The sequence below is a fragment of the Schistocerca piceifrons genome, chromosome 2 (assembly GCF_021461385.2).
Source record: "Schistocerca piceifrons isolate TAMUIC-IGC-003096 chromosome 2, iqSchPice1.1, whole genome shotgun sequence".
Lineage (NCBI taxonomy): Eukaryota > Metazoa > Arthropoda > Insecta > Orthoptera > Acrididae > Schistocerca > Schistocerca piceifrons.
Genome location: NC_060139.1, coordinates 595,085,044 through 595,111,294, shown reverse-complemented (window position 1 = coordinate 595,111,294; position 26,251 = coordinate 595,085,044). Strand labels below are relative to the sequence as shown.

At 39.7% G+C, this 26,251-nt stretch overlaps 1 protein-coding gene across 1 annotated transcript in view; it reads left to right on the top strand.

Moving 5' to 3' along the window:
- Window positions 1–26,251, top strand: part of LOC124774996 — a 338,749-nt gene that overhangs the window by 167,866 nt on the left and 144,632 nt on the right. Inside the window, exon 10 of the mRNA XM_047249749.1 lies at window positions 24,616–24,854. Coding sequence (XP_047105705.1) covers window positions 24,616–24,854 — 239 coding nt within the window. The remainder of the gene's footprint in view (window positions 1–24,615; window positions 24,855–26,251) is intronic.

Genomic DNA, 26,251 nt, shown 5'->3' with positions numbered 1-26,251 from the left:
ATGTGAAAATTACCGAACTATCAGTTTAATAAGCCACAGCTGCAAAATACTAACGCATATTCTTTACAGACGAATGGAAAAACTGGTAGAAGCCGACCTCAGGGAAGATCAGTTTGGATACCGTAGAAATGTTGGAACATGTGAGGCAATACTGACCTTACGACTTATCTTAGAAAATAGATTAAGGAAAGGCAAACCTACGTTTCTAGCATTTGTAGACTTAGAGAGAGCTTTTGACAATGTTGACTGGAATATTCTCTTTCAAATTCTAAAGGTGCAGGGGTAAAATACAGGGAGCGAAAGGCGATTTGCAATTTGTAAAGAAACCAGATGGCAGTTGTAAGAGTCGCGGGACATGAAAGGGAAGCAGTGGTTGGGAAGGGAGTGAGACAGGGCTGTAGCCTATCCCCGATGTTATTCAATCTGTATGTTGAGCAAGCAGTAAAGGAAACAAAAGAAAAAATTGGTGTAGGTATTAAAATCCATGGAGAAGAAATAAAAACTTTGAGGTTCGTCAGTGACATTGTAATTCTGTCAGAGACAGCAAAGGACTTGGAAGAGCAGTTGAACGGAATGCACAGTGTCTTGAAAGGAGGATATAAGATGAACATCAACAAAAACAAAACGAGGATAATGGAATGTAGTCGAATTAAGTCTGATGATGCTGAGGGAATTAAATTAGGAAATGAGACACTTAAAGTAGTAAAAGAGTTTTGCTATTTGGGAAGCAAAATAACTGATGATGGTCGAAGTAGAGAGGGTATAAAATGTAGACTGGCAATGGCAAGGAAAGCGTTTCTGAAGAATAGAAATTTGTTAACATCGAGTATAGATTTAAGTGTCAGAAAGTCATTTCTGAAAGTATTTGTGTGGAGTGTAGCCATGTATGGAAGTGAAACATGGACGATAAATAGTTTGGACAAGAAGAGAATAGAATCTTTCGAAATGTGGTGCTACAGAAGAATGCTGAAGATTAGATGCGTAGATCACATAACTAATGAGGAGGTATTGAATAGAACTGGGGAAAAGGGGCGTTCGTGGCACAACTTGACAAGAAGAAGGGACCGGTTGGTAGGACATGTTCTGAGGCATCAGGGGATCACAAATTTAGCATTGGAGGCTAGTGTGGAGGGTAAAAATCGTAGAGGGAGACCAAGAGATGAATACACTAAGCAGATTGAGAAGGATGTAGGTTGCAGTAAGTACTGGGAGATGAAGAAGCTTGCACAGGATAGAGTAGCATGGAGAGTTGCATCAAACCAGTCTCAGGACTGAAGACCACAACAACAACAAATGGAAATAGTAATAAACTGAGCATTATTTTGCGTAGTGCAAGTAACATGCAAACTTCAAAATTAAAAAAACTCAGCGTACCATTAAAACCCAGTGAAACTCTGATTACCATTCCACATTCTCACTGCTGTGGCAAACATTACCTTGAAATGATGCTAACATAAATGACTCAAATCTCGCCCAACCCTGAAAAAAATGCTATTTTTTTCTAAATGCTTGGCCATCTGGAGCTCCAACATCTGCCACTTTCATTTCTGGCCCAGACCTGCATACACTGTGAAGTTGTGGTCCCCTAGTAACTTAGGAGTTCGTAATGAGACAGCAACTAGGTGGTGCCCAGTCGAATTTGTTGTCTATTAGACAGTTTATTGTCTTTGATATGTTCAAACCAGAAATGGAGTCTAAAAGATGTTGAATAATGTCACCAGTGTCAACTAGGATACTGGCACAGGGCACTGTGGTGGGGTATGCTTTTCCAGCAGCACCTGAACTGTACATGGGTCAGTTCTGGCAGGGACGGGGATCTTATTTCTGCAGATCTTTTCAAATCAAAGTGGCAGCCTTCTCTACAATTTTAGCTTGTGATTTGCATTTTTGTATGGCAACTTCTCAAATTTCATAAAGTGTGAACCTACTTCACCATGCCAGACTATGGCAAAATCTTCGTAGTGACAGTGTCTCAACATGGCAAAATAATGCAAACATATGAAAAAACCATTCATCATTAGAGCCAGTTAACCCTTTGACAGCTATGGACGAGTTAACTTATCGTGCTGTACTGGTCCTCAGGTACTGGGGACAAGTTTAAATGCGGTCTGTGGTTTTTCCTCAAGTGCTGTTGACATGTGTATGCATCGTATTCTGCCAACCATCTCACTGCCGTGGGAGAATTACTTTCCATATCTTGGTGAATAAAAAAAGTTTCTAATATTTATCATACATGCCTATTTCCTTGTTATCATTTGGGGGGAAGAAAAAACTCTTTCCAATATGTTGAACTATTTATGAAATATAATTGTTATGACCACATGATTCCCGAAGTGCAGGGATGGAATTGGGTGTGCCGTTGTAGTGTTTTGAGAATTTCGGCGTAAATTCTGGAACCACCCGTCCTTCTACCGTCTTGAACACGATGTTTTAGATGTGAGAGTGGGATGATGGAATCCTGCCTACTGCGTGTCGCATGAAGTTTGTTGTGAGAAGACTGTAGACACGGCAGTCGAACGGCACCAACAAGTACTTGTCGGTCTACCCATGGAAATCGTAATGAAAGAGCAAGGAAGAACTATGAAACTTCTAGGTTATTCTGTGTTAATTGTATCAGTGACCATTGTTGTAAATAACACGAACATTTGAGATTTGGAATTCTGAAAAAACTCTTATCTTGGACTTGCTGGAGGCAAGACATATTTTACGATATGTTTGTAGTAGAGAAATGTTCTTATTTACGAGTGGTTCCTAAACCAACTCGTTTATAAATGTAAGTAAATGTGTTTCTAGAGCTCGAAAAGCGAGTGAAATACAGGAAGACGGACATGTGGAATGCGAGAATGTTATCCTCCATAGTTCAAAACATCGTTAATTAGTGACAAAATAAAATTTTTATATTTACTCAACACGTTCTAGCGTCAAAAAACGTTAGAACGTGGCAACCGTTGTGAAAGGACCAAAGGAAAAAAGGAATTTTGAGACGGAAACGAGAGAAAAAACTATCAAGTGTTGCCATAGCAACCAAGCATAACAAGACAAAAGAATCATTTCATGGAATTGGATTCTACCTAAATATCTGATGGAGAAAATTTGTAAGTGTAAATAAGGAAGAAGAAGTGAAAAAGCCACAACGAGAAAAACCGGAGAGAAGATGTTGACGTATTAGACTAAGAAGAGATACGCCTAGAACGATGTGACTAATACGACCTGGTTTGGCGAGTACACAGTTCTCACGCATCGTGCGTACACAGATGCAGAAACCAGCATCCATTGCCGCCAGCACCAGTTGCTGTTCACCGATGGTGACCTGCTTCCACTTCTGCTCGCCGAAGCCTACACGGAAACCAACGACCGACGCCACCGGCACCAGTTGCTGTTCACTGGTGCTGATCACACATCTGCTCATTGACGCAAACCAGATTCTACGCTGGGTGAGCGTAAAACAGAACTTCATTGTTTTAATACAGCGTTGTGTAAACCGTTGAATGAACATTATTAGTGTAGTTATTATACTTGAAGTTAATTTTTAGATGCTCACAAGGGCTAAAGCTTGTAAAATTATGGATCAGGAACAGCAATTTGGAGAAACTTCAGAACCAGGCATAGCTATGAAAATTAGTAAAGAAGGGCCAGACTGGTCTGAGTTAGTATATCTAATCAAAACTTTAAATGATAAGTTAGATGACCGGAGTCAGCAGTCAAATGCTCAGAATGAAACTCTAAGGAAAGAAATGGGTTTGATACATTCTAATTTAAATGCTCAGAGTGAAGTTTTAAATAACAAGAGTGAAACCTTGAATAGACAAGCAACAAATCTAGGTTTGTTAAATGCCAAAGTGGACTCACAGAGCAAAGAATTTGGTAATTTATGTGAAGGCATGGATGCTTTAAAGACTGAGTCTGACACCCTAAATAGTAAAGTAGAGGATTTGAAATTAGACTTAAAGAAAGAATTAACCAATTCATTTGGAAATTTGTGTAAATCAACTGTTCACTGACTTTAATCAGAAACAGAATGATCAATTACAAGATTTAGCAAAAAAGTTATCATTTGATATTGAGGAAAAATGTAATACTGAAGAATCAGAAATCAATAAAAAGTTAGGATCATTTGAAAATGTATGTAATGTTAAGTTTAATGGAATAAAGCAGAGATTGAACACTTTGTTTAATGGAATAAAGCAGAGATTGAACACTTTAAAAGAGAGCGTCGATAAGCATAGCGAATTAATGCCTGTCATCCAGTCACAAATTACAGGTGTAAGTACGTGAGTGGATAATGTAGAAAGAAGCTTCCAAGAGAAGATAGCAGACTCTGCTATAGTAAATACAAGTAGTTTTGAGGAACAATTTGAAGGGATCATAGATCAAAAAGTCACCAAGAGAATGACATCTGGTAATGTGTCGCCTATTGTTTCCTCTGAACTTTCAGATACCCAAAATGCTATAGATGACTAGTGGAAAGAACTTAAACTTATCTCGGACAAAGTGGAAAAACAGGTAACATCATCCAATGTTGTGTTAACCAGTGAAGTAGTTAATGATTTGCAATGGGGAGCGAATTCAGGGTTATCGAGACAATTCTCTAAATTCAAGCCTGATGGGGATGTGGACCTGACACATTTCTTGAAAAGGTGTAACCAAGCTGTGCTGAAAAATTGGGAGGACTCTAAAAAGATTGAATTTGCTGTGGGTTACCTTCTAGGAGAAGCCTCGGAATGGGGAACCGCAAATATTGAGGACTTTTCCTCTTGGGGAGAATTCCCAAAGAAGTTTAAAGAGAAGTATTGGTCTGCAAGTGCCCAGCAAAAACTAATATCAAATCTGAGGGACCCGAAATACTACGATAACACTTGGGGAACCATGAGGAAGTATTTTGATTGGCATCTAACAAGAGCAAAGTACTTAGATAAGCCGATGGAGGAAGAAGGATTAGTGCAGATTTTAATTAGATGATTACCCATATATAAGATATCTTATGTAGTGGATGGAAGATGGTAGAAGAGTCGTTGTCCTTTGTACACACACTTGATGCCTTAAATAAGGACCACAGTGAAAACTTGCACCAAAGTGAAAATCCGAACTACAAAAGGAACAATAGTAATAATTTAAAAAAAAGAAAACATGAGGCTAACCGAGCTAAAGTACACCAGTGCAACAGGAAAAATGGTAAAGACAATTATCAGAAAAAGCACCCACCTTTAAGTTTAGGTCCAGTATTTTCACAGGAATTTATACCGAGTAATAATAGAGTACAAAATGATAACATAGGATCTCGATTCGGTAACCAACCTATGATTATTAATAATGAGAAAAACGTAGTGTGATCTGGATCCAGGGCAGGGGCCCAGGTCGTGGAAAGACACTAGGTGGCCTTACTCCATACAAGTATATTAATTTTACCCACAAAATACCTACAAAAGAATGGTTGCTGCTGGAAGAACCAAGCTTGACTACCAACAATCCGCAACCTATTATAACAGGGACCATGGAAAATTCCCAGCTTATCATATTTATAGATTCAGGGAGTGAGGTTTCACTCATCTCCAACACATTCTTTAATTCATTGCAGACTAAACATCACTTACTGTTATTTCTAGTGACCCGAGTTTACACAATTGGAATAACAGGAACAAAAAGTAAGGTTGTGAAGTACGAAACTCAAGTGAACTGCAGCATTGGAAATACATTATTTCGTCAAACGCTGTTAATAGTTGAGAATATAAAAGAGATGTATTGTTTGGTTTAGATTGGCTATTAGAGTTTAAAGTTACCTTGAACTTTGACAAAAATCTTCTATGTTTCGGTAAAGGGGACAGTAGATATTGGGTACCCTTTGTGACAGGTAACTACATTGGAAAACGAACAACTGAGTCTCAGTGTTTGCAATTGACAGCTACAGCACAATTGTCACCAGAGATCGATAATGTAGATCCAGGAATACATCAAACTAATATACAAGACAAATTCAATGAATCCCAAATATTACCTGATCAAGAAAGACAAGATTTATATAAAATTCTAATGGAATATGAAATAGTGTTTTCCAATCATCCAGGTAATATCAGTGACTACATATCATAACATTCCACTTGGATTGTTACATTTAACTTAACTTTCTATTGCCTGAAGTTCATTTGATGAAAGAATATAACAGTTTCCAACTTCACAAAATTTATTGACATCTGAACTGCATACTACTCACGTTAACAGAAACACTGACGGACATACTTCACAGATCTGTTTGACTGATTGACAAAACAACAACTCAGCAATTCCCTTGCAGCCTCCCTGCATCACTCTATATAGAATTTTAACAATAAATTTCAAAATAACCCATTATTAATTTTGTACAATTTTGATGTTACAATTAAAATTTACAAAACATAAAGAAACTGATGTTACAGCCAAATAAGGTATAAAATACAATATTAATTGGCGTAATTTTTATAGTATCATCATTTGTTTTAAATATGAAAATTGATCTGAACTTGAGTTACAATAATTTCTCTTGTATTATTTTAGTTACGTAATTAATTACAATTTGGATTTGGTTTCTAACATTCAGTGACGGCACGAATCTCGTGCTTTATGTGACTGCATACATAAAGTTTACAAAGAAGACCTAAAATTCTGAAAATCGGAAAGTAAAGTTGTGTGATGTAAACAATTGGAGAGTTAATTAGAAATATAATTACAAAGGATATTAATGACAGAGGACATAAAAATAGATAACAAATGAAAATACATCACTTGGTAATAACTTTTAAGCCGTTTCTCAAGATAATGAGGTTCTCTGTTTCAACCCACCAATCAACTGAAATTAGAGGCACCAGCCACCTTTGCCAACGTTTCCACAGCCTCTTAATATTTGCCGCCAGATATTTAACACTTCAGTTTCTTGATTAAATATCTAACTCAGCACCTGTACATAATTTTGTTAATGACAACAAGCCCTTGACAATCATGATAATATATGTCCTTCCAGAACATTCTGTATGCTTTCACAATGAATATCAAGTGTTGGACAGAATGATATGTATAAAGACACACATACAAGACCCTAGGAAGCACTGACTCGTCAGACAGCCACCCGGATTCATACAAAAAAGGCAGTATCAGTATCTTCATTAGAGCCTTGGGGAATGCTGTATCGTTATAATCTGTAAGTTCAAAATCAATTATGACACTCCATTTTTTTGTAAGCCGTATCCAATACCATTAAGTTTGAAGGAAGCAGTTAGAGATGAAATCAACAAGATGATTAATAATAATAGTATAGAACGAAGTTCTAGTGTCATGAATAACCCATTGGTCATGGTAAAGAAAGCTACAGGTGAAGTACGATTGGCATTAGACCCTCGTACATTGAATAGACATATAGAGACAGACCAATCAACATCGACGAATTGTTGTCCAAATTTGAAAAGGCGAGGTTCTTTAGTGTGATGGCTTTGACTGCGGGATATTGGCAAATAAAATTACACCTGGAATCCAAGAAATATACAGCATTTTTGTTTGATGGTAAATCATATCATTTTAATGTATTACCATTTGAACTGAATATCTCCGTGTCCGTATTTATACATGCACTAGATGGAGCTAAAGGATTTGATAATATATGTAGATGATATCCTAATAATATCAGTTACTTGTGAAGAACATTGCTGAACCTTGAGTAAGACGTTGAAAAGATTTAAAGAGAAAGGTATTACGATAAAGCTATCTAAATCGTATTTTGCACACCAAGAGCTTAAGTTCTTAGATCATATTGTAGGGGTACAGGGAATTAGACCAGACCCTGAATGCATCAAAGCCATTAAATAATGTCCACACTGCGGAAATGTAAGACAGTTAAAGAGATTTATAGGTATGGCCGGATATTACAGATGGTACATACGAGGACAAGAACTAAATGACCCAAGAATTTTACAATTATTAAGAAAGTGAATACCATGGGTTTGGGATCAAGAGGCAAATGATGTGTTTGAAAACGTCGAAAGAGTACTTGTTGAATCACCCATATTACACCATCCGGTTATGGGCGAACCATTTAAATTGTCATCAGATGCATCTAATTACGGTATTGCTGCAGAACTATTACAAGGAGAGTGGGATCTAAATAATGTAGAACACCGAACCACAGCTTTTGCAAGCCGTAGTCTAAATAAGCATGAATTAAATTATTCAGCTACCGAAACAGAACTATTGGCAATTATATGAAGTATTCAGAAATTTCAAACGCTATATGGGGGTCAGAAGTCCATGTTCGTACCGATCATCAAGCTCTATCCTTTCTAATGAGTAGTCAATTGTTGCACAGTAGGTTAATTATGATGGATGCTATTCCTACAGGAATATGATATTAGGATACAATACGTAAATGATTCCGAGAAAATTGTACCAGATGCTTTGTCTAGGCTACCAATAGGAATGGAAGAATTAAAACATACGGAAGCACCTGGCGTCATTTTTGCCATCAATTTTATGTCAGTAGGATATCCGAACATCAGAGTAAAAGAGATGGCTCAAGGAATAACCGAAAATATCCATAATGATCCCTGTTTCATGTCAATGTTCTGTATGTGTATTCAAAACTCCTTACCTCCTAATCAATTAGGAAAATGAGAAGTTATAGGTCATAACTTGTTTTGGAGAGACAGCGTAAAATCAGTGTTGCCGCTTATGCATTCCAAAGGTAATGGAAGACGCACGCGTGTGGTATGTTCATGCAGGATATGGACACTTCGGAATAAAGTAGTGTATAGACCATATGAATAAGTTTTATTATTTTAAGAAATTAGGGCATAAAATAGTATCTTTGATAAGAACTTATGAACTTTGCCAGAAAGTGAAAGAGAATAATACTCATGTGAAGTACCAAATGTATCCAATTATTCCTAAGTCGTTGCACGATCTCACAGCAGCAGATTTTTTTGGACCAGTTCCAAAAGGAAAGGGAGGAGTGTCATACATTTTGATCATCGTAGAGTGTTGGTAAAATATGTTAAACTATATACAATCAAAAGAGCCAATACCCAGACAGCTATACATTGTTTACAACAATACTTTCTGAAAATAGGTAAACCAAAACAGTTTCTTATGGATAATGGCCCACAATTCGTGAGTAACAAATTTAAAGAATTTCTAGCATGGAAAGGTATTCATCAAGTGTTAATATCCAACTATAACCCATCCTCGAATCCGTGTGAATAAGTAATGAAGAAAATTGGAAAACTATGCCGTACCTACTGCCATGAAAAACATACTTTATGGGCAATTTGTCCATTATATTTGGACTGTTGAGCTCCGTGACCGTGGATAATGATATTTCATTGTAAAAATACAGCAACCAGCCACTTTTTAATGTGTTTTATTTATGCCAATATGCATTTCGGGTTTGCACCCATCTTCAGCTGGCAAATTACATGGATCTTCAGTTACTACAGTAGTACAATCTCGACAGCAGTTTGGATGCTGCAGCAGGCATTCTCCTCTCCTTGTTTTTTCTTGGCCAAGAAAAAACAAGGAGAGGAGAATGCCTGCTGCAGCATCCAAACTGCTGTCGAGATTGTACTACTGTAGTAACTGAAGATCCATGTAATTTGCCAGCTGAAGATGGGTGCAAACCCGAAATGCATATTGGCATAAATAAAACGCATTAAAAAGTGGCTGGTTGCTGTATTTTTACAATGAAATACTTTATGGGCAACAAAAATTAAAGACTTTGAACTTACTCTAAATGAATTACCACATTTATCGACTGGGTTAACACCATTGTAGGAGAACCTCTGATTAAATGTTTTAATTGGCCTGAACAACCTATTGTCAATTACGAACTGAATCAGGAAATAGTGTCTAAGAACTTAGTTGAAAAGACACAGCAAAGATTAATTAAACATAATGAAAAGGCTGTGGAATCTCAACACCAGGTTGATGACCTATTTCTCATAAAACATCATCTTCAAAGCTCGAAGCTAAAGAAAGAGACTCATAAATTTTTCCAAAAATATGGACGACCTTACCGAGTAAAACAGTAATCCATCCAAATACATTATTTTTAGTGGATCCTACAACTGGATCAGAAAAGGAAAAGTACAATGTAAAGTTATTTATCCCCCAGGGACGGTAACATTATGAGTTAACAGGCGGAGTGACAACCATTGGATCCCGATTTGTTTTTGGTGTTTCTTCCAAAATAGTTTTCCAGCACCTAATTCCCTTAGATTTTTAAACTATTCTGTCATCTATTCCTACAATCTTAAACTATCCTGTAATCTTATATCTTAGGAAACCGGATATGACGGTCAAATAAAAAACAGTCCTAGAAAATCACAGGTAAAAAGTGATATTTAGATAAAGTAAACCGAATGGAGTATTATGTTTGTAGAAAATATAATATTGTGTGACTAGTTGAACAACTAAAATACTGTAGTATATAGATTTTCTATTTTGTATAGAATATTTTATACCTTTTTTGAGATGTGATGTATACGAGAGTGTTATATCAGTTTTGAAAGGGGTGGGTATTGTGTATAACAGCATGATTTACGAGAGCACACAAATCATGAATAACACAAAACACAAACCACACCTTTCAGACGACCTTCACAAACAGGTGTGCCTGATCCTTCATCACTTGCTGTTTCCATAGGGTTTCCTTCGGGGACCTCAAGGGTGAAGGTGGGAATGCCCGCTCTGTAGGAGATGATTTAACAACAAACCACCTCCGGCGTCTCACTCAAGTACCTGCAAGGTAGGGATCTTGTGGAAGGAGGGTGGGAAGAGTTTCCTGTCTTTGGGGCTATCTTCTTTCTCTTCTTCGATCTTAGCAACCATTTCTATTTATTTCCTTTCTTTCTTCTCATTTGAGGACCTATCTATTTTTTCCCCTCTTTTCATATCCACATACTTCTATCGCAGAAGTCCTTCCCGGTTTCTGTGGTTTCCAATAAACTTGGTTCCCAATAAACTGCATCTTAAATGTGAATGTATGCTTTCCCGGTGTATACAGCTGGCGAAGAGTTCTCGGTCTTCCAACTGGGTGGCGGTGTCTTCAAACTGCGACGTTTTGATGAGTGACATAATCGTCATCTTCTGGCGAAGTGCCGAGACTTTGCGGATGCCGGTCGCTTTATACCTGCGGTGTGCCCCCCACCACCTGGCCGCGGGAGGCTGGATCCAGAGGAGCCAGCGGGCAGGGTGGAGGGGAAGCGGGTGTGCCGTTTGTGTCTCCGTCAGAGCATTCCGGTCGCGTCTCGTGAGCTGGATGGTACTTCGTGCGTTCCTGGCGTATTGCGGCTAATGCTGGATTCCAGACCGCGCTCAGTTGATAACCTTCGTCCCTGTTCACAAGTTTCTTGTGGACCCGTATTTCTATTGATTCTTTAATGACGCTGTCCCAATACCTCCCGGCTCAGCACAGCACCCTGGTGTTCTCAAAATCAAAGGTGTGGTTTTCTTTGATGCTATGTTCCGCTATAGCAGATTTGTCTATCTGTCGAAGTTGGACGTGCCTGGTGTGTTCCTCACACCTTTTCGAGATGCAGCGCTACGTTTGTCCAATGTAATGTACACCACATTCGCAGGCAATGCTGTATATACCAAGTGTGTTGAATTTGAGTGGGTCTTTAGCTGAGCCCAGCAGCTCTTTCGTCTTTGGCGGTGGTCGGAAGACGGTATTTACGTTTGATTTTTCTCAGTAGCCTCCCAATTTTGGCTGATATGGGCCCCAAATATGGAAGAAAGGCGAGTCTCTTGTTAACTTCCTCTTTCTCTTCTTCCTCTTCCTGAAATTTGTCAGCCTGTCTCCTCTTGAAGGCCCTACCAATCTGTGTTTCACTGTACCCGTTTTTCCGAAATACCTCTCTTAGGTGTTGTAAATCGTCTGAGAGGCTTTCTTTGTCACAAATGATGCGCACCCTATGTACCAAGGTGGTCAGTACTGACTGGTGTTGCGTCGGATGGTGGCAGCTGGTTGCAAGGAGGTACAGGTCTGTGTGCATCTTCTTTCTATATACTGAATGGCCCAGCATGCCATCCGCTTTCTTCTTGAGTCGCTCAGTCGACTTCCAACAGAGAATCTGCTCTCTGCTGCAAGACCCAGCCTACAGGAAACTCAACAAGGACCCTACATCGACGATGACCAGGAAAACCGCGGTGCTACTGAAGGACTCACATCTACCAGACGCAGTGCAGAAACGGCTGTATCCCAGAGCGCCAGCGACACCGCGCCTGTATGGATTGCCCAAGATTCACAAACATGGGGTGCCTCTATGGCCGATTCTGGCCACTATCAACTCGCACAGTGATGGACTGGCCAAATACCTGGCGACACTATTAACGCCACCGTGGGACACTGCAGTCATCACGTGAAAAACTACACAGATTTCGTAAGAATACTGAAGGACATCCGAATACAGAGAGATGACCTACTCTTGAGCTTCGACGTCACCTCCTTGTTCACGAAAGTACGTCTACAAGACGCCTTGGCACTCCTTAATCAGCACTTCGAGCCTGAAACAGTGAAGCTTTTTGAATATGCACTTACGACCACCTACTTCAAGTGCAATGGAGAGCATTATGAACAAGTGGATGGAGTGGCCATGGGATCTCCCCTTGCTCCAGGATCGCGAATCTTTATATGGAACACTTTGAGGAGGTGGCACTACAAACTGCTCACCGTAAAGCTAGGCACTTCTTCCGCTATGTGGGCGACACTTTCGTGATTTGGCAGCATGGCAGGCAGGCACTGGAGGAGTTTATTGACCACCTAAATGGCAGACATGAGAATATCACCTTCACAATGGAAGTAGAAGAGAATGGCTGTATTCCAGTCCTGGACATACTGATCAGGAAGAAAGCGGATGGCATGCTGGGCCATTCAGTATATAGAAAGAAGACGCACGCAGGCCTGTACCTCCATGCAACCAGCAGCCACCATCTGGCAACGCCAGTCAGTACTGACCACCTTGGTACATAGGGCGTGCGTCATTTCTGACAAAGAAAGCCTCTCAGACGAATTACACCACCTAAGAGAGGTATTTTGGAAAAACGGGTACAGTGAAACACAGATTGGTGGGGCCTTCAAGAGGAGACAGGCTGACAAATTTCAGGAAGAGGACGAAGAGAAAGAGGAAGTTAACAAGAGACGCACCTTTCTTCCATATTTGGGGCCTATATCAGCCAAAATCGGGAGGCTACTGAGAAAATCAAATATAAATACCGTCTTCCGACCACCGCCAAAGACGAAAGAGCTGCGGGGCTCATCTAAAGACCCACTTAATCTCAACACACCTGGTATATACAGCATTGCCTGCGAATGTGGTCTGCAGTACATTGGACAAACGCAGCGCTGCATCTCGAAAAGGTGCGAGGAACACACCAGGCACGTCCAACTTCGACAGATAGACAAATCTGCTATAACGAAACATGGCATCAAAGAAAACCACACCTTTGATTTCGAGAACACCAGGGTGTTGTGCCAAGCCGGGAGCTATTGGGACAGCGTCATTAAAGAATCAATAGAAATACGGGTCCACGAGAATCTTGTGAACAGGGACGAAGGTTATCAACTGAGCGCGGCCTGGAATCCAGCATTAGCCGCAATATGCCAGGAACGCACGAAGAACCGTCAAGCTCACGAGACGCGACCGGAATGGTCTGACGGAGACACGAACGGCGCAACCACTTCCCCCTCCACCCCGCCCACCGGCTCCTCTGGATCCAGCCTCCCGCAGCCAGGTGGTGGGGGGCACGCCGCAGGTATAAAGGGACCGGCATCGGCAAAGTCCCGGCACTTCGCCAGAAAATGAGAGTATGTCACGCGTCAAAACGTCGCAGTTTGAAGACACCGCCACCCGGCTGGAAGCCTGAGAACTCTTCACCAAACTACATCTTATCTTCAGATAAGAAGGCCGAAGAATCAGACTACACGAACATACATCCGCATACACACAAAATTACATTTATACGCAAACATTAAAATTATAGACTAAAAACGTGTTGTGATGTGAGAACCTCCAGGTATTGTAGGGGAAAGAATACGTGTAAAAAAGGAAACATACACATATAGGTATATAAACAATATGACTGTTCTACATCACATATTTGTATAAAAACATGTATATGTGTGTGTGTGTGTGTGTGTGTGTACAAGAACTATGACTGATTCTACAGCAAGTGTATACAAGGAGGAGGCATGAGTAATGAAAGAGAATGCAAGCAGGATTGGAGTTGATGCTTATTTGGAAAGAGTAGGTATAATAAATACTCTAAAGGTTGATGAATGGTGGGATAGTGGGACTTGAATTGTTGGTGGACATGGTATCTATCAAGAGTGTGGAGGTTGAGAGGTGGAGGAGGACTCTGGGATTGAGTGATGTATTGGGAGGTGAGTTTGGGGTGTAGAGTGGATTCCTGGCTTTGCCAGAGGATACTTAATTATAGTATGCTTGGGAACGTATACCAAGGTAGTGAACCGTGAGGCCTACTCAGGCAGATAACAGGGGTGTACCCGGCATTTACCAAGTATATAGGGCACGCGTACCTACATAGAGATAGGATGACCTGTGGCCTGATGAATAGGGATGTTTTATAAAGGGGTGCACCTACCACAAGGGAAAAAGGAAGTGCTCTCATAAGATCAACCCACAAGCAAGGTATAGGTACTGATCCTAGCGAAAGGGACAGTATCGTGGCAGATGTCATACATTTTATAGGAATTATTGTGGAAAGTGTGAATTCTATACAAAACTAGCCTTACTGTGTTTCATCTAAATAAATGAGTGTCTAAACAACACTTTCATTTCACCCAGAGTTCCTCCAAACTACAAGCTACAAACTAGTACAAAGAATGAGAACAGAAAATAGAATATTCAAGTGTCATGAACACCTGAAGTTTACAATTGGAAATAAAGAAAAAGTTTCACGATTCCTAAATACTAGTCAAAATTACTAAGTCATGAACAAAAGCTCATGTCTAAAAAAAAGTAGAGTAAGAAAATGGTAGAAAGACTGTAAGCAGAAGCCTGTTTTAGAGAGTACAAAGAATTGTAGTTGAAAAAAAAAGCATATAAACATGTAGAAGAAAAGTATATGGTTATGAAATGTAAAATGTTATCCTGCGTGATATATGTACATAATGATTATGTATAAAATATCGCGTGTTCGATCGGGGGGGGGGGGGGGGATAATTAGTTTTTAGAGAATTTCGGCATAAATTCTAGAACCACTTGGCCTTCTACTGTCTCGAACACATGATATTTTAGATGTGAGAGTGGGATGATAGAATCCTACCTACTGTGCATCGCATGTTTGTGTGTGCAGGTTGAAGTTTGTTGTGAGAAGACTGTAGACACGGCGGTCGAACGGCAATGACAAGTACTTGTCAGTTGATCCATGGGAGTCGTAGTGAAAGAGCAAGGAAGAACTATGGAACTTCCAGGTTATTCTGTGTTAATCGTTTCGGTGACCATTGTTATAAATAACATGAACATTTGAGTTTTGCATTTCTCAAAAAACTCTTATCTTGGACTTGCTCGATGCAGGACGTATTTTACGATATGTTTGTAGTAGAGACATGGTTTTTAAGCCAACTCTGTTCTAAATGGACTTAAATCTGTTTCTAATGTGAGATGATACGAGTTACTTATGAGAAGTTAAATGTTTATGTGCGAAGTGTGAATTTTGTTCTTATGAAACTCAAATATACCAAGAGTCATTGAAAAGTATTCTTCGAGGACCAAATTATTTCGCAAGTGGTGAGAGAATCTTTAAGGCTCCTGTAACTAGCATCATTCTTTGGAGAAGTAGTTTATAGAGATTCCAGAAGCCAGCTATCCAGAGAAGAAGATTGGCTGTATACACCAAGTAAGTCGACTCGTATAAGAGAAGTGGGAAGGTTGCTATCATCAAAAAAATTTGACCGGGCATGACTGTCTGCGGGATCTAGAGAATAAAATGAGATATCATGCTTTCAATTTTAAATAAAATTTCAATATCTTATCTACATTTCATGGATGACAATGTGTGATCTAAAATCAACCATACACAATTTCTATGTAATGCGTTTTTACCTCTGCAAATAATTCTTCAAAATTTTGTGCAACGCTTTGTTTAATTTGATGCAGTACAGTAACTATTACGAATAGCAAAAGGAAATACAATTTTTGTCAGGTGAAGATATCAGATGGTAAGACGCCAAAAAATAAAATTTTTCAACAGATTGTTTCCCGAAAACTGGGTCATAAGTAGTACTTCATAGCAGGCAACAAGTCCAGATAGACAGAACTTTGCACACTATATGCGATCATCCATCGGATATAAAAATGAATGTCTAGATAACGAAATGAGATGTCATTCTGCTCTTCATTTAACATTAAATTTTTATCTTACCTACACTTCTTACACAGCAATATATGGGCTAAAATCAACAATACGTAAAGTCTACGCAGTGCTCTTTACCTCTGCAAACTTTTAAAAATTTTATGCTGTTCTTTAATTAATTGGGTGTACCACAGTTACTGTGATGAATAACAAAAAGAAGTTCAGTCCTTTGTTGAGTGAAGATATCTGACTGTTAGATGAACGAAAATAATTTTTTTTTCACTGCGTAAATAACCTTGTAGAGACACAACCCTGTTGTTTCATGCACCCTGGCATTGTATGATGAAATCACATGTGGCAGTAAATGATCCTAGTCTTAGTGTGAATGGTTCATGCAGTACCACTGTTTTCTGAATATGTTCAACTCTGCCAGTACTCTTAGTGTGAAATGGCATAGTTTGCCACTTCTTTAAGTAGTTGACATACCTGTACCATAAGATTGGACATAAGGTTTAGCCCGTGGTCTGTTATAGTGACCTCTGAACTCCCAAATAGTAGTACTGAATGAGTGGTGAATGCTTTTGCAAATGTCTCAGCCATCATGTCTTTAATAGGTTTCATAATACGGTAGCAAGAGATCTAAGATTTCGGAAGATCTTGATGCCTCAGGTTAAGGTTGAAGATGTGTATTTGGTAATTTAAAACTGTGTAGCGGAACTTGGGACATTTGCCGTATGCGGGCGAGTGCTCTATCGACTGAGCTACCCAAGCACTACTCACGACCCATCCTCACGCCTTTACTTTCGCCAGTGCCTCAAGGGTTATGAGTTATGTTTAGGTAGCTGTCAGTCACTAAAGCTCTTGCTTGTGAAAGGCAAAGTTCTCGAGATCAACTTTTTGTGTGGCACACAGTTTCAGTCTGCCATGATGTATCATGTCAGTGAACACTCCACTGCAAAGTGAAAATTTCTTTCTGATGTATTTTGTCTTTGTCATTACAACCTCTTAAAACAAGGAAGACAATTTTGAATGTAATTTACATTATCTTTCTTTCTTACAGTCACCAATAGTGATCTGCTATGCACATGTACATGGTACTTTTCCCGTTATGGCACACCTGTGTGCTGTCATGATGTTGTTGCAGTATGCACTTTCAGGTAGCCTGTAGCACTACTACCCATTCCCGAAGAGGCATTTTCTTATGCAGGTTGTCCGGAAGGAAGGTTACGATATTTACAGAGGATATGGCATGCTGCAAGGGAAGGGAAAAAGTTCCTACAAACATTGATCATACACCTCATGTCTTTGGAATTATGGTCTGCATACGTATGAGGAGCATATCTTACACACCAAGCACTTTGGTGTGACACAAATCAGGAACCAACACATGTACTAGACGTTTATGTAGCACAATGTGTTGGTATTCGTATCGAACATTCACCCAACACCATAACACCTACAGTATTCCACAGCATACCACAGTATGTAGTGTATCCGTCAGGTATATTATTTTCATCTAATGTACCTATAAGACTCATGTGGCACATTGTTTTTGTGATACAGCAGTACATTACTCTAATTTGTTCCTTTGTTCATCACTGGATGTACAGCTCCTAATGCAAGACAGGAAACGGCAGATATTGTCTTCTCTTGTGGGCAAGCAGATGGAAGCAGAGACCATGTGTTCAATGCCTGCGACGCAATCGTGCAGTAACCTGGGGTGTTTCAACAATTGTGCGATTCCACGAGATGTAGGATGGAAGGGTGCATTGCAATGGATGGTAGTCACATCGAATACACGATGTGAAGAGTAGCGTAGGGACATGGTGAACATTGACAGTAGCGGTAATAGACAATAAATTGAAAAATCAGCCAACATTTACAGGAACTTTTTTCTTTCCCTTGTTTTGTACTACATCCTCTATAAACACTGAAACCTTTTTTCCAGACATCCTGTATAGTGTGTCATCTCTTGGAATAAAATACAACAAGGTGGCCAATTTCTTGCACTTGGTAACAATATCTTGTGCTTTATTAATTCCTTAATAAGCTCGTCGTCTAGTTGCAAGATCCTAATTTTCCTCCTCAATGCATCTTATATTCTGATTTAACTTGCCAGGTGTTTGTTTAACAATCTAGGATACCAGAAACAAGTGCCAGAAATTCCTTTAGTGATGCTGCTCAGCTTGATTCCGTTGACACGATTCATAACCAATTAGTTTTTCTGTGGTCTCTTGCATTTGTGAGTCAAAAATGCCACTGACGACAACATTACTAGCATCACATGACAGGAGGAAAGGTAATGCAAGGCCTGGATAAGCCAAGGCATATGAACATTTTAGAATTTCTTTCAGTTTTAGTGATGCACTCTCACAGTCTCTTGACCAAACAAAAGGAGTTCCCTTCTTTAGTAATTTTGCTAGAGGTTTCATGATGGCCGAGTAATGCTTCACAAAATGATGATGGTAATTTGTTATCGCAGGAAATGACCGCCATTCTTTAATGTGCCTCAGTGCTGGAAATTTGTCCACTGCAGCATTTAACTGCAGATATGGTATTACACCATATGCTGAAATTATACAGCTTAGATAATGCACTTATTATTGCATGAAACTGCACTTTTTTAATTTCAAATGTAGGTCAGCGTCACCAACATGAATTGGCACATTTCTCATTCACACTGCATGCTCTCTCATTGTGCCTGAAAGGACAGTTATTCATCCAGGTATACTAGACACATGGTCAGCTTAAACACCATAAAATTAAGTCACCAAAATGTTGAAATGTGGCAGGAGTGTTTCCGAGGCCAGCGGCCACTATTAGGGATTCATAGTGCCCAGAGAGCAGAATAAAAGTTGTCTTTTCCCTATATTTTGTAGCTATAACCACAGTAATACAATGGTAATCAAAGTACATATCTCAGGTGACGAAGAATTTGCACATGCCAAGGTGGTTCAAAGTATCATCAATGCTTGGAACTAGATAGGCATCTGGTTTTGTGACCTGATTAATTAACCATTTTAATGCTTACCCAATTGTGATAAGCCTTTTCTCCATCATCGGTTTTCTTGGAGACTACCACTGTTGGTGAATCCCGTGGGCAGAAAGAAGGTTGAATAACTCCTGCTTGTAGTAAGTCTAAAATATTTTTCTGTACTGGGCACTGCAAGCAGTAAGGTATATGATATGATTTCTGTACAATAGGCATTGTATCACCCATCAAAATCTAATGCTACGAGGTTTGTCCGGAAAATATGTATTAAAGTTGAATAATAACTTTATTTTACAATTATACAGGTGTTACAATATGGTCCCCTTCATATACTCGCTTTGAGACGCTATACACTTCTGCCAACGCCTATCTAGTTCCAAGGATTGATGATACTTTGAACCACCTTGGCATGTGCAAATTCTTAGTCACCTGAGATATGTACTTTGATTACCATTGTATTACTGTGGTTATAGCTACAAAATATAGGGAAAAGACAACTTTTATTCTGCTCTCTGGGCACTATGAATCCCTAATAGTGGCCGCTGGCCTCGGAAACACTCTTGCCACATTTCTACATTTTGGTGACTTAATTTTATGGTGTTTAAGCTGACCATGTGTCTAGTATACCTGGATGAATAACTGTCCTTTCAGGCACAATGAGAGAGCATGCAGTGTCAATGAGAAATGTGCCAATTCATGTTGGTGACGCTGACCTACATTTGAAATTAAAAAGCTTCGGGCCAAAAACTCGCGCACAACGAGCGACATGTGAGTGGGCGCATTGTCGTGATGAAGGATCCACCTGCCCCCTTTTGCCAACTCCGGTCGAACTCGGGCCACACAAGCTCTGAGACGTGTCAGAACTTCAGCGTAAAAATTTCCGTTCACTCTCTGGCCGGGAGGGACAAATTCCTAGTGAACAATGCCCCTAGAATCAAAGAAAACAATCAACATTGTCTTCACATTGGACCTTGATTTTTGCGACTTTTTTGTTCTTGGTTTTCCTGCTAGTTTCCATTCCTTGCTTTGAGATTTGAGCTCCACATCGAATTAGTAAAACCAGGACTCGTCTCCAGTGATGACTCAGTTGAGAAAGTCCCCTCGTTCCTCTGCTTCCAACCAATCCTCACAGCACTCAACCCTCTTTGCTTTCTGTTCTAGCGTCAAGAGCTTCGGTATGATTTTCGCACACAGTTTCTTCATTTCAAGTTTTTGTGTCAGGATTTTGTGAACGATTGTTTTGGGGATTGACAGCTCATCAGCAATCATTCTGACTGTCAATCTACGGTCTTTAAGAACACAAGCCCGAATTCGTTCAACATTTGCATCGGAACTCGATGTCGACAGGCGTCCTGGGCGAGGGTCATCGTTCACTTCTTCTCGGTCATCCCGGAACCTTTTTAACCACTTGTTCACGGTTGGTTCCTTCAGAGAATTGTCTCCGTAAACCTGTTTCAAACACTCAAAAATCTCAGGGCCATTCTTGCCTAGCTTTGCAAGAAACTTGGTGTTGACGCGCTGTTCCTCAATCAGAGAGAGCTCCATGCCGACGGCAGGTGAAAAAGGGTAACTGTCAACAAGCTGCCGCACACTCCCACCTTCACGCAGAGTGCTCTGACTCGAACTGAGCATTGATGGGATTAATTACAGCAGTAGTCTCACCTGGCGGTGACTGCAACTTGTAACATGAAGACATTATTCAAGTTTTATACGTATTTTCCGGACAAACCTCGTATGTTAAGGATCTTGCTGGAAGAGTGTATTTTTTCTCCCGCAAACAATCTCAAACTTGGTGGGAATGGGTTACACTGGATCTCAATCTCCCTTACACAGGTGTTCAGGTTTTTTTCAGTTTCTGCATTTATAGGTGATGTAACTAAATTTATGTAAACTGTTCTTTTAAGCTGTTTGTTTTCGTAGTATGCTGTTACCTCATCAGGCTTTACTTCATGCGTTGTTGGTGAGAATTTTAACATCTCTGTTTCCAAAATTGTCTATGCTCACTGGGAAAAATGTACCCCCTTCTGACATGCTCATTTGAAATAAACTTCTCTTCATATGCATGTGCTTACCATCTAAAATATCTTGTTAATGGATCCACTAAGAAAAAATATCTGCTCTTAAAAAGTCTTTCTTCACCTCTTTCCATTTGATTTTAATTTGGACTTCTAGCATTTGAAAGTTAACTATGCCTTGAAAATGGTGCAAGAAATTGCTGCCTAAGATGGCATTAAAACTGTGGTCATGCTTCCACACCACTTCAAATGTGAACTGGTATTTACTTCCATCTATTTCCAATTTTGCGAACCTATTGGATGAATTACCTTAACCTATTGGATGAATTACCTTTTTTTCCCAACCCACTCTGTCTACAACACAGCAGTTTTACTGCTTGACCACAAGTAGATTTAATGAACAAAACACTTACTTGTGCTCCTGAATTCATGATAAAGGTAGATTCGCCTTTCAGAAGAGGAGTGAGGGTTTGTGGCAGAACCACTCCCATTTGTGTTTTTTCGTGTATTTATATTGCTTCAAACAACTTGGTAACCTATTTCATTATCCAGATGACACCACAAAGACAGACAGGTTGCTCTCTCTCACGCCCAATCTTTCTACAGTAAGTGCATGCTAATGCAAAACATCCAGGAGCCTTGTGTCCCAGATATTTGCAATGATAGCAGCACATTTCAGTAATGAATGCTTATCCATTGGGCTTTACCCTGATGGAAGATTGGCTGAATTGCCAATCCTGCTCATGTAGAAGCATAAGTTGTGTGGCCTCCCTCAGTGTGCTCGGCGAAGCACACTTCACATCAGCACCCACATGTAGCTCAGTCGCACTAATGAATACCATTGTTACTTTTCACCAGTAAATATATAATATACAACATAGCTCTATTTGGTCGACAAAGTTCTCTAAATCCTCCCCAAAAATTTTGGTGTGGGATGGAAATTTGTCTCTACAGTAGCTTACACTCTGCTTGTCTCCATATCTACATACTAGCACCTTTTTTAGGACATGAAAGCAGCTTCAGGATGGTGATACCTACCAACACTCCATCAACCCTTACAGACATTTTCCCTGCATCCTTTAAACAGCGTATGAAAATGTGGACATGTACACCTTGTCCACCGAGCGAGGTGGCGCAGTGGTTAGCACACTGGACTCGCATTCGGGAGGACGACAGTTCAATCCCGTCTCCAGCCATCCTGATTTAGGTTTTCCGTGATTTCCCTAAATCGCTTCAGGCAAATGCCGGGATGGTTCCTTTGAAAGGGCACGGCCGATTTCCTTCCCAATCCTTCCCTAACCCGAGCATGAGCTCCGTCTCTAATGACCTCGTTGTCGACGGGACGTTAAACACTAACCACCACCACCACCACCACCACCACCACCACCACCACCACACCTTGTCTACTCGAGGAGGTGGGAACCACTGAACCAATTGCAGCATCAATTACAGGCTGGGAAAGAACTGTGTATGGGAACCACAGAAATAGGGAAGCAAGTATAGCTGCGAACTATGCTTTGGAGCATCACATTCAGTAATATCTCATTAAGCCAGCTCCACAGCTCTTCCTTTCTCGACATAGAGTTGCTTCATCCTAGCCTGCAATTCTGGACCCATCTCCAGCTGTCCCTGTGACCTGGTAGTGGTCATGCCTTTAAACTAGACACACCACAATAAATAAAATGTCTTTGGCAGCAACATTTCTTGCAGCCTCAGACTCAGTGGCATCTCCTCCCTAAGAGTGAAGCTTGCAACTTACGTCTTCTGATCTATGAACGTTGTGGCTGTTTGTGGTGGTGACACAGTGGCAAAACCTGGCTTCAGGTCAGTGCTGGATTGCCTTACCCAGCCTTGTGTGACAGTCAGTGACCTTTTGCAGCTGCAGTGATAATCACGACACTGTGCAGACTCTTAAGAGGCGCATAGCACTAGGCCAGATGGCCCTGCACAATGGTCTCGCACATTCGTTCATGGCTTAGTAATTTGTATGTAGCACCTCAAAGCTGAAAACAGGATGGATTTGGCATCCCACTTGTGGGTGTAGTCAGTATTGGAAAGCATTGTGGGCTTGTAAATAATATAAGGTATTGCTGTTAAAAAGGTACCGTATCAGTCTGTTTGCTCGTGGGGGGGGGGGGGGGGGGGGAGTACATGGTGAGGGGGCTGAGGGAACAGTGCTCTGATAGCTCCATACCTATCTTGCCAGAAGAGGGGAATGTGAAGGTAAAGGTGATTTGTGACATTTACCATTTGCCCTGGCCACTGTTACAAAAGCCACTCAATCTCATGATTCTGCAACTTGCTTTGATCGGCAGGGAGGCTTTGCTGATGACAGTTCATCCTATTCCAGCGTGAATCAGGTGATTGTTGTTGTATCAGCGTAAAAGTGATGGTTGAAAATGCTATCTGTTTGTAAAATTCAAATAGTAAATATTTATTGTATTTGGAGCGTGGGGGAACATTGTACACTTTTTCATCTATCACTTGTTTTGTGCAGTATTCCACTACATTGAAGCACTTGCAGCAATTTAATAGCAGCAGAAACTAAGTTTCAAATGTTGTCTACATAGCATCCTTATTGCATATCAATTCATAATTGCAAAAGCACTTCCTTAAAATTTAATAGTGCCAGGTCAGTTTTTCATACTTTTGTAACTAGCTTGTTGGTGAGGCTTCAAGAACAAAATCTAGCCTATACACATTATATAAAAAGCAATAGCCATAGAATCATCGGTAATTTGAAGGCACTGGAAAGTTTGTCAGCTAAGTTCGTGATACAGTTTCAGCCATTTGTGAATAATCACAATAATTATTATAGTCATATGTAAAACTGTTACATGGCCATTTATTTCCAACATTGATTTTCTGGACTCCATCACCAAAGCTGTATTTACTACTTTAGAATAAAAATCTTATGTAAGGAAAAACATTCCACACCTGTTGCAGTTTAACATTCAATATATTTTCGGATCATTTAAATATACTGAGGACTTGTACTAATCTGATGCTTTACCACTTCAGGATACATTATCATTGTCCTTCATAAAAATTTCTCTAGCTTCCTTTACAACATACTTGTATTGTTATGATATATTTGCAACTCACATACTTTTAAAGATTGCAAAACTGTGATTTTTTGATTGTGTGGGAAAATACAAGTACAAAGTTAGGTGATTATAGTGCCATTAAGAGTACAGTTCATGTAGGACCATTAACTGTAACGTGTAAACAAAACCATTGATTTTAGAGCTGGTTTTCTTTTATTTTCATGTATTACAGGCTCAAGTAGAGTGCACCATAAGTAATAATCATCAAAGGCAACTTGCGGGTGCAGAACAGGAGTTGACATCCCACCAAGATGATGATCAGCAGCAGCAGCAGCAGCCGCCAAGTGAGCCTCCATCACAAAGTACATCTCATGTTGGTGCAACTTCTGCTATGTATAGGGATGTGAGGAGACTTCGTTATGGAATATACTGCTTAAATCAACAGATTGACAGTATTCAAAGACTTTGCAGGTGAGTCTCCCTAGCTAGATAATGGGCAGCAGAAGTCTTGGCAACATGAGGGATTAGGTTGAAATTATATAAAAATACAGTACTTAGCATATGCTTCACTTTACCATCAAACTTGGGTTAAACATCTGGTTGCAAACATGAAGCAGGTTTAAGGTACTGTATTAATATTTGAAATGAAGTTCTGTTAGTGTTTTAGACGACTTTGTATCTATATCAGCACATGAACTAATACTACAAAGTCTTTAATTAATATATTCACCTAACTATAAGATGACTCTAAATATTAGACTGCCAACTTTTCTTGAACAGGCTTTGTGAGAATTTATTTTTAATGTGTTATGACTAATAAAATTTACAAACTGTTTTAGTGATATAAAGTACATTAAGAGTAGTGCAAAGAAGTTAACACTAGCTTCTTACGCACTTTATTAATTGTCCACATTTTCGTAATACAAGAAGAAATAAAATAAACATAAAGAAGTGATTTACAAGCATTTTTTCCTTGACAACCTTTTTTGCTTTATTTTTTGTTCTAATAATCTGTGGTACCACTATTTTTTATTCACCACCATCATTGGTATCATCTTTATTTGTTAAGCCACTGCCATTTCTTTCTTCGTGGCTCTTCACGGTATTATGTCGTCTTCTGAGCCACCTATGACAGTTGATATGCCATACCTTTTGAATTTTTTCATTATAGATTTACTTGAGATTCTGCCTCAGGCAGTAAGGATCTACTATCCCAGCACAGAAATTGAGGATTTCTTAAACTTTCGCCCTGAAGTGAGGGCATGGTCCACTTGAAGAAACCACTCACTGTAAAGCTGTCGCAGGTGTGCCGTAAAATGTCTATTCCCAGCAACATCCATTATTTGAAGTTGCGAGGTATTGCCATCAGGTATTGTTACTATGTTTGTGTTGTTCTTTGGTATCAGATGCTTAGCTTCTTCAGTGAAGTTTCATCTCAAAGAATCTGCCACCAACTTTCCTTCTTTCAAGCTAAGAGCCTGATATTTTGTTCAAGCAACATTCAGCCATTCTAGCATCGGATCATTTTGTCATCCATCTCTTTTCTTGACCTTTAAAGGTAAGTCATGCAGACAGTTTTATCTTTGTGGAGTGGTTTTCCTGCAAAGACTCACATATAGAGGCAGATTCCTTCTGCCCACCACAGCACCCAACACTACTGATGTTCAGGCATTTTCATTGCCAGATCTTCGTATAGAAACACTTAACTCTCTTCATATTGACATTACATTTGATGGCATATTAAAATACTGCATTTACCCTATTATAAGATGAGGTTTATCCAAAATTCATCATTTAAAAAATACAGGGTCGTTTTACACTTGCCCATTAAACTGTTGCTGCTGAAGTCAACATTTTTACATTGTTTC